Source organism: Etheostoma spectabile, chromosome 22 (genome assembly GCF_008692095.1).
Source record: "Etheostoma spectabile isolate EspeVRDwgs_2016 chromosome 22, UIUC_Espe_1.0, whole genome shotgun sequence".
In the NCBI taxonomy this organism is placed as follows: domain Eukaryota; kingdom Metazoa; phylum Chordata; class Actinopteri; order Perciformes; family Percidae; genus Etheostoma; species Etheostoma spectabile.
This window is the reverse complement of record NC_045754.1, coordinates 12,353,365-12,362,175: the sequence shown is the minus strand read 5'-3', so window position 1 is coordinate 12,362,175 and position 8,811 is coordinate 12,353,365. Positions and strand designations below refer to the sequence as shown.

General features: G+C 42.7%; 2 protein-coding genes across 5 annotated transcripts in view; both read left to right on the top strand.

The window, feature by feature from the left end:
• atp6v1ab (ATPase H+ transporting V1 subunit Ab) overlaps positions 1-7,352 on the top strand; it is a 9,413-nt gene extending 2,061 nt beyond the window's left edge. Inside the window, exons 2-15 of the mRNA XM_032504460.1 lie at positions 552-654; positions 895-1,023; positions 1,548-1,762; positions 1,846-1,983; positions 2,063-2,214; positions 2,303-2,465; positions 2,544-2,652; positions 3,094-3,216; positions 4,022-4,136; positions 4,233-4,296; positions 4,401-4,604; positions 4,861-4,955; positions 5,115-5,284; positions 6,620-7,352. Of these exons, the coding sequence (XP_032360351.1) occupies positions 573-654; positions 895-1,023; positions 1,548-1,762; positions 1,846-1,983; positions 2,063-2,214; positions 2,303-2,465; positions 2,544-2,652; positions 3,094-3,216; positions 4,022-4,136; positions 4,233-4,296; positions 4,401-4,604; positions 4,861-4,955; positions 5,115-5,284; positions 6,620-6,714 (1,854 nt within the window). The 5' untranslated portion in view covers positions 552-572 and the 3' untranslated portion in view covers positions 6,715-7,352. The remainder of the gene's footprint in view (positions 1-551; positions 655-894; positions 1,024-1,547; positions 1,763-1,845; positions 1,984-2,062; positions 2,215-2,302; positions 2,466-2,543; positions 2,653-3,093; positions 3,217-4,021; positions 4,137-4,232; positions 4,297-4,400; positions 4,605-4,860; positions 4,956-5,114; positions 5,285-6,619) is intronic.
• A 376-nt stretch (positions 7,353-7,728) lies between these two features.
• gramd1c (GRAM domain containing 1c) overlaps positions 7,729-8,811 on the top strand; it is an 11,026-nt gene continuing 9,943 nt past the window's right edge. For 2 of the 4 annotated variants that reach the window (XM_032504458.1, XM_032504457.1), the window contains exons 1-2: positions 7,730-7,950; positions 8,544-8,646. In XM_032504458.1, coding sequence (XP_032360349.1) covers positions 8,557-8,646 — 90 coding nt within the window. In that variant the 5' untranslated portion in view covers positions 7,730-7,950; positions 8,544-8,556. Of the gene's footprint in view, positions 7,951-8,543; positions 8,647-8,811 lie in introns of all 4 variants that reach the window. The other 2 variants (XR_004327585.1, XM_032504459.1) reach the window with 2 other exon arrangements.

Here is an 8,811-nt window from a genome sequence, read left to right as displayed (position 1 = left end):
TGAGAAATAAAAAGACGGTAGGTAAAACTACCAAGGTACCAGAACGGTGCCACTCAAATATTTTTTCTGCCTTTTGATAATGAATTTTTTTTTTCTGAATCTGTTGTGAAAAAAGCTATTTTTATGTTAAACATCATGCCGACAATGATGCAGAATGAAGAACTTTACTTTTACACAAATGTAATAACAAACTGTTTTATGTTTTGATTTGGCATCAAGATTTTAAGTCGGAAAATGGGAAAGACCCTGCTGCATACAGTGATTACTTTATATGACCAAATCTAGATTTAATTCTCTTCATATTAACCAGTTGAGTTCAGATAAGTAGCACTGTATGGTAACAGCAGTAATCATTCAAAGCACTCTTACTCACAGTTGCTTTATGACTGCTATTACAATTTCTTAGTAATTTAAATGTAGACAGAGGTTATTTTTGTAAGTGACATTACAGAGGAGAGGATGGCCTCCAGTCCTCCTCCAGTTAATTTTGCCCTCTCCTTTTCTGTTGCCTAATGTCGCCCTCTCATCATCCCTCTCTGCTCTCCTTCCAGTCAGACTAATAACCGGTGAAGATGGACATGTCCAAGCTGCCCAAGATCAGGGATGAGGAGAGGGAGAGCGAGTTTGGATTTGTTCATGGAGTCTCTGGACCAGGTTGGCCACCACAAGTGCATCAGTATCTAGTTCTTTCTTCACTTTGCTCTTATAACAACAGCATTACTGCAGAAGCCTTTAAAACAGAGGCAGGCTGCAGGCTCATCTTTACTACAATATTTGAGCTGAGATGGCAAGAAAAAAAAGGACAGACTTGTCTGCTGCTGCTTTTTGGCTTCACAGGGTTTGATTGTTTAATTTCTATTCAGTCTGATTGTTGACACTTGTTTGTTTGCACAGTGGTGACAGCTACGGCCATGGCAGGAGCAGCTATGTATGAGCTGGTTCGTGTCGGCCACAGTGAGCTGGTGGGAGAGATTATCAGGCTGGAGGGAGACATGGCCACCATCCAGGTCTACGAGGAGACATGTATCCTTTTGACCCTTCCCTGCCTTTACTTGATGTCACAGCTTTAATATGGTCCCATTGGATGCCTGCTATAAGATGTACTTTTATTTTTAGCCGTCAGGTTGAGTCAAAAATGACACAAGAAAGGAAAATGTAAGTTTCATATTCTGATATCTAATGGCTCTTTAAAGAATGAGATGGTACAAAATAGGAACATTTAATTGACAATATTTTGAATGCAATACAACAAATGTTCTTGTTAAAAATCGAAGTACATAATGAAGCAAATATCTTTATTCTAAAGTGACTAAGAAAGAAATGACAATAACCCTAAGATAAGGTCAGCAATTGTTCTGTCCCATAAACTGGGAGGAGGTAAACAAATGAATAGTTATACAGTTCCTGGTCTGTTTTAAATTGATTTTCTGATTTTCAGACTGACTAATGTTGGCGTCTTACACTTGAATGCATTGCAGTATGTGAAAGTTATTATTAGAAACAGTCCTACAGTCCCGTCCAAACGTTTTTCCTGAGCTTGAATCCAGCCGGCGTGTCTGTTGGAGATCCTGTGCTGCGGACAGGAAAACCTCTCTCTGTGGAGTTGGGTCCAGGAATCATGGGGTCCATCTTTGATGGTATCCAGCGACCACTTAAGGACATCAATGACATCACACAAAGCATCTACATCCCCAGAGGTGTGAACATCGGAGCCCTCAACCGAGACCTCAAGTGGGAGTTTTCTCCCGGCAAGAGCCTGCGGGTTTGTGTCTGTGCAGAGTTCAAACCTTCAGCTTGACATGTGTAAATGGTCAGAGGTCAACTTCCCTTTTTTATCACTGTTAGGTTGGCAGTCACATCACAGGAGGAGACATCTATGGCATGGTGTACGAGAACTCCCTCATCAAGCACAAGATCATGCTGCCTCCTAGAAACAGAGGCACCGTTACCTACGTGGCTCCGCCTGGAAACTACGACGTCTCCGTGAGTTTACCACACCTCCAGCCGCATCTATCCAGACTGTTAGATGTTGCTTTGTGTTGATTGTGTTTGTCTGCGTCAGGACGTGGTGATGGAACTGGAGTTTGAGGGGGTGAAGGAGAAGTTCACCATGGTGCAGGTGTGGCCGGTTCGACAAGTACGACCCGTCACAGAGAAGCTGCAGGCAAATCACCCGCTGCTGACAGGACAGAGAGTGTTGGACGCCCTTTTCCCGTAAGTCTCACAATCCTCCTTTTTTAACCTTTTCACTCCAGACGTGTTGAAATTGTTTTCCCCCATATGTACTCTTCCCTGTGTGAAGATGTGTGCAGGGAGGAACCACTGCCATCCCAGGAGCCTTTGGCTGTGGAAAGACTGTCATCTCTCAGTCCCTGTCCAAGTACTCCAACAGTGATGTCATTGTCTACGTAGGCTGCGGGGAGCGTGGTAACGAGATGTCAGAAGTACTGCGAGACTTCCCCGAGGTGGGTAGAGACAGCCGTGGCGTTGTATCCTAACTTGACTGGTGTTCAGAGGGACTGAAGGTGTTGTCTGATCAACAGCTGACCATGGAGGTGGACGGGAAGACGGAGAGCATCATGAAGAGAACAGCTCTGGTGGCTAACACCTCTAACATGCCTGTAGCTGCCAGAGAAGCCTCCATTTATACAGGTGTATACTCTTTGATCACTTATGTCAAAATAAAGAGTCGCATTCATGCTTGCATGTAGTCTCCCATTGCCAGACCTTCCCCCACAGCGCTGTGAAGGAGGGTCTGGCAAGTCCATACAGCATTCTGGGATTGGAGAAAATCGTGCCCTGGTTTATTGGAAAAAATTTAATTTTAGTCTTGCGAGAGAAAACTCAGATTGGACAGATAGTCTAGCTAGCTGTCTCAATGTACTCTGCAGCGATCTGAGGACCAGTTAACCATAGTCCTCATAAATCCACCAGAGTTTAAACACAAAGAAAGCAGAAGGTGATGGATAACGGCTTAAAAGACCTTCATCCAGCGCCGGAGAGATCTCGGAAGTGGAACATCGTGAATATAGACTAGCTTGCATGTAGATTAAAACACACGATGAATGCCTACTTACTCAGTCTGTTTTGCAGGAATCACGCTGTCTGAGTACTTCAGAGACATGGGATACAACGTGAGCATGATGGCCGACTCAACCTCCCGTTGGGCCGAGGCTCTCAGGGAGATTTCTGGCCGTCTGGCTGAGATGCCTGCTGGTAAGTTTGGAATCTTCTGGAGATATTAATAGGAGCTAAAAGAAGAGAATTCAGGCTTCTTTCATGGAGAACATAGTTTTTTGGACTGTTTGTCAAACAAAACAAGTAATTTGAAGACGCTACAAAGGGCTTTGGAAACTTATGATGGATATTTGTCATATATTTAGAGTGTGCAGTGTATAGACTTAACCATGAATCAATAAAATAATCTATGGATTTATCAATATTAAAAATAGTATCCAACTGGGCTGTAGTTGCAGTGCAATTAAAATGTATACTAAAAAGCACAGTACTCGGGGCGGGCTCTTGCTCACTCAGTAAGAGGCGTGTGCCCCATGTAGGCTGAGTCTGGCCCGGGTTCGAATCCCACCTGCGGCCCTTTGCTGCGTGTCACTCCTTCTCTTTCTCTACCCCCTTTCCTGTCTATCTACTGTCACTATCAAATAAAGGGAAAAGCCCCAAAAAATAATCCTAAAAAAAAAGCACAGTACTCAGTGTCTGAGGTTAAAATGACAACTTGATTTAGTAGTCTGGGTCATTGATGCTTCTGCCTTCTTCTAAATCGTAAAAGCAAAGTAAGTGAATTGGTGCGCAGATGTGAAGACAATCTTTAAACTAAATACACCACCTGGCACATAGTTTCATTTTTTATTCTTAAATTCCACTCTACAGTAGTTGGAGCTAGTGCCTCTTTGTTTTGTGGTTCAACTCTTTTACTTTATATTTTGTGTAGTCCTGTTTACCTAGTAGAAAGCATAAAGCCTGTCACCTGTGTACAAAAAGTATTTTCTGTATCTGCCCGCAGACAGTGGTTATCCTGCCTACCTGGGCGCCCGTCTCGCCTCCTTCTATGAGCGTGCTGGAAGGGTGAAGTGTCTGGGCAACCCCGAGAGGGAGGGCAGCGTCAGTATTGTCGGAGCGTGAGTACAGCTTTATTCCACTAGAGGGAGACGTTACCCAGCACATCTTGTATGGACTATAACTAACTTAAATTAAATGGTCTGTTCTTTGTTCAGTGTATCACCCCCTGGTGGTGATTTCTCAGACCCTGTCACTTCAGCCACCCTTGGTATTGTACAGGTAAATGATCAAATTCAGCTCCTATCACCACTCTGATTAAGCTTTGTTGATTTAAAGGTGCTCCGTTCTTTATTTTATTATGCTGTGGTTATTTCCTCTGACAGGTGTTCTGGGGTCTGGATAAGAAGCTGGCTCAGAGGAAGCACTTTCCCTCAGTGAACTGGCTGATCAGCTACAGCAAATACACTCGTGCTCTGGATGAGTATTATGACAAGCATTTCCCCGAGTTTGTGCCCCTCCGTACCAAGGCCAAGGAGATCCTGCAGGAGGAGGAGGACCTGGCTGAGATTGTGCAGCTTGTCGGAAAGGTAATTCAGCATAAAGTCAGCGGCATCTTGATCTTTGGATGAACTCTCCTTTCCCTGTATGTAGCTTCAAAGTCCAAAATGCATTGATTTTTGATTTATTTAATTGTATCAAAAATGCACATGAAAATACAATCAAGGATAAAAACACAATACAGTCCAGGACTTATTTTCCATTGTGGTCCATTGAAATGCATATATATTTATTCCAAATCTTCTTGGTTCAATACATTTTTCAATAATTTTTTTTTTTTGACAGGCATCACTGGCAGAAACAGATAAAATCACCCTGGAGGTGGCCAAACTGATCAAAGATGACTTCCTGCAGCAGAACGGTTACACGCCTTATGACAGGTAACATCATACTCTCACTCACTTCAATCAATGAGTTCAAATAGATGTTGGACACCCTGGAGAGAAAGTGAGATGAAACTCCATTGTTGCATGTTTTCTGTGCACGTAAATCTCACTGGTAACTTATCAATCATACTTTTCTTGTGTCCATCTCCTCAGATTCTGTCCCTTCTATAAGACAGTGGGCATCCTCTCCAACATGATCTCTTTCTACGACATGGCGAGGCACGCAGTGGAGACCACAGCTCAGAGCGACAACAAGATCACTTGGGCCATGATCAAGGAGCACATGGGAGAAATCCTTTACAGGATCAGCTCAATGAAATTCAAGTGTGTGTGTGTGTGTGTGGGTGTGTGTGTGTGTGTTGTGTGTGTGTGTGTGTGTGTGGTGTGTGTGTGTGTGTGTGTGTGTGTGTGGTGTGTGTGTGTGTGTGTGTGTGTGTGTGTGTGTGTGTGTGTGTGTGTGTGTGTGTGTGTGTGTGTGTGTGTTCTCTGGTAATTCTAAGTTCATAGACATAGCAAAACATTTTTTCAGACTTTTTACTTGCTATTTCTTGTAAACTATGGAATGGTTTTCAAGCTCTAAAACTCACAATCAAAAGAAATCGGAAGATAAATCAAAACCAAAACCAAGAATCAAAGTTGATCAGCAGTTTTTGATTTGACTTTTGCCTTATCAACAGTGCAGTATTTGTTTGAAATGTGTGGCAGCAGGTCTGGATTTACATCAGATAAAGAGTCTCTCTGCTGATTCTTGACAGGATTATGCAATACACTGAGGACATTGAGACAATCACAGTAAGAAAGTAGAAAGTTGAATTGCTTTATATCTGATGCGAGGACCCCCACCCATCGGGGTTTCTTTTGATGTTTCAGACCTGGAAAGAGGTAGCATGAAAACATTGTTACAACAATAATGCAAACAGAATGGGCGATTTTAGACCCCTTTTAGGCCCCTTTTTAAATTGCATCCTAGCCATCCTTAAAATTGTATAATTTTTTTTTTTTTAATCAATTGTAGTGCTTCAAGTGAGTGTTTGTGAACAAACAGTTACCATCAACAGAAACGTAGTTTTGGCCAATCGGAGGTGGTTGTGCCAGACTCCCGCCTTTGGCTGAGTCTCTATCTGATCTGCCAGAGGGAGAGGAGGAGTGCGGTTGTGAAGTTTAACGTTTTGTAGTTCCCAGGGAAGAAGTTGGTAATTACATGACACAGATTTGAACCCAAATTGAAAACATAAGCAACTGCAATTGCTGAATGTTAGAACAATGTGTCAAATTGGTCGTTATTACTGTGACTTTATAAAGTGTCAGGTTTAGTTCCATCATAGTGTCAAAAAACTTTAGCTGACTTTGTTCAGTAGCTTTTTTTTTGGGGTGGGGACACTTTTGCAAGGCACTGTATTCGTGTCACATTACCATTAGGGGCTGAGCCCCCCTAAAGGTCTGATAAACAATAGATTTTATCAACCAAAAGCTCTGACAATTTTGTCAATAAGTCTGATCATCGTTCCAGCAGAAAAAGGGGCTGTGTATTTGAAAGAGCTATTTTTGGAATGACATCTGTAGGCACAGTGAGGATGACGACCAAAGCTTAAGCACAACATCTGCCTAGGCCTCCTGTTTTCTGTTCACATCGTAAGACTGTATTTCTTTGTTGGCACAGGACCCGGTGAAGGAAGGCGAGGCTAAGATCAAGGCTGAATATGCTCAGCTGGTGGAGGACATGCAGAACGCCTTCCGTACATTGGAAGAATAAGCTTCCACCTCTCACGTTTGCAGTTTTCATCTGACCCCTCCACTGCAGAATCACATTCCACCTCCTCCCATCCCCAGAACCCGCGTGCTCCCCTGTGCTCCTTTTGTGAGTGATTGTGTGAGTGTGTGTTCGCGCAATTTCATGTGGAGGGGAAAGAGAAAGATGTACTGTATTCATTTATTTTGTTGCCTCCATATCGGTGACTCTGGATCCTCTGCATGGTCGTTGAACTTTGGCGGCGTGTGTGCGCGTGTGTGTGTGTGTGTGTGTGTGTGGGTGTTTGTGTGTGTGGATTTAGTGTATGTACGAAAGAGGGATCTCTTCCACCCCGTTTCTTCCTTTCTCTGTTTACATGATTTCTTTGTGTATCCGTGTTGCTCTTTCTGAAGATGATTGTTTGGTTGATGTATTGTAATTCATAAACCATCTGTACAGAAGAGTATTGAATATAAATTTAATAAGATCAGCATATTTATTGCCAGCATTTTGATGTGAAGACGTTGTCGTTCTTTTCATTTTGTTTTTATGGTTGTTTCCCGCCTTGCAGTGTTGTGTACTTTGCTGTGTGAATGTGTAAAGAGTTGAAGCTCTGCTGTCCATTACGTTCATCGTGTTACTCCCAAAGAATTAAAACATGGAGATAAAGAACAACATTGTGTTTGTTTGTTTGTCTGACGTCGTAGTTTCTGATAATGCTGTCAGAGCAGCTGAACTGGTCTCTCTGCATGTCACTCATTCTCTCCTGCACCCTGCCCTTAGGTTGCGTTATTAGAAGTTTTTTTTTTTTTTCAAAGGTCAGAGCTAAACTCGGTGATTGCAATTAATGACAAGTCATAAATAAATAAATAAATAAAATGTATAAAAATAAATACAAATTGTGTAAAAAAACAACAACAGACGTTTAGCCTACTTCATAATACAGTAGCTTGATCACCTGAATACTTGGGATTCAAAAGTACTTGGCTGGAAGTGGAATCAACTCCTAATTAAATAAAGGGCGAGGTCATTTTGGAGCCATTAACTAGTTCTGTGAAGACCAATGAGCGTCACCGATGAGATGACGACTCCCTAAAGGTATGTTGCCCTGGCCGGATGAGATGCACCTGCAACAACAGAGCACTTAACACTAAACCGATCAGCAGAGCTTCAGAGCTCTGTGGGACAAACTGCCGATTTTTTTTTTATAAACTTGGTCGCACTACAACAGAAAGACATCCTGGGTCCACTCCGTGCCGGGTAAGTGCCCGCAACAGTTTAGTTTCAGGTAACCCGTGTGTGCTGAGACATGTTAGTTTCAGCACGCCTGTCTGCCAGCCTGCGCCTTCATGGCGCTGCGCACAAGTGTCTAGACACGTTTGTCAGCTTTGCAGATCGGATCAAACTTTTAATCATCTTTGTTTTGTTTGTCAAGACGTGACTAGATAATAAAGATAGTTCCCATCGGCCGCCACAATCTAACGTAACACATAAGGAGTTTGGAAGTGTATAATGTGGTGGCATTGGGTCGCTTGGGTCTTTTTCTACCTTTTATGACATACATCCATTACTTTTGCATTTAACAAAAGAGTCCCAAGTGCTGCAACGGGTTCTGCTTATTGACATAATTACGCTTCCTTCAGCTTGAGCCTTCTAGGCAAACCAGTTCTGTTGCAATGATAATGACTTGCCCTGTGGTGCTGCTGGAGATCTTTGTTTCCTAACATATACCAACGAGTTTCAGCTCATTTTCCCTCCAGTCACTCCTTATGACACTGCTGGGGAGATCGAAATTTGCAGGGTTAAAGAAGTTTCACAGAAGCACATCTCTTTTTTTTTTTTTATTCGAGCAGCGTCGCAGAGCAGATGGACCAGGTATCCAACCGGTCAGGAGTGGGCAGTGATTATATAACAGATGAGTCAGCATCTGTCAGGTGGAGCTCTGATGAAGAAGAGGTAAAAAACAAAACAACCTAAAGCTGCTGCTTGTATGACATTCAGACCTTCATATAATTAACTTCATCATGCACGTGTAGTATAATTTATAATAAACTATGACATTGAACTCTTGTGGGTCAGATTCTCTCTCTCTCTCTCTCTCTCTCTCTCTCTCTCTCTCTC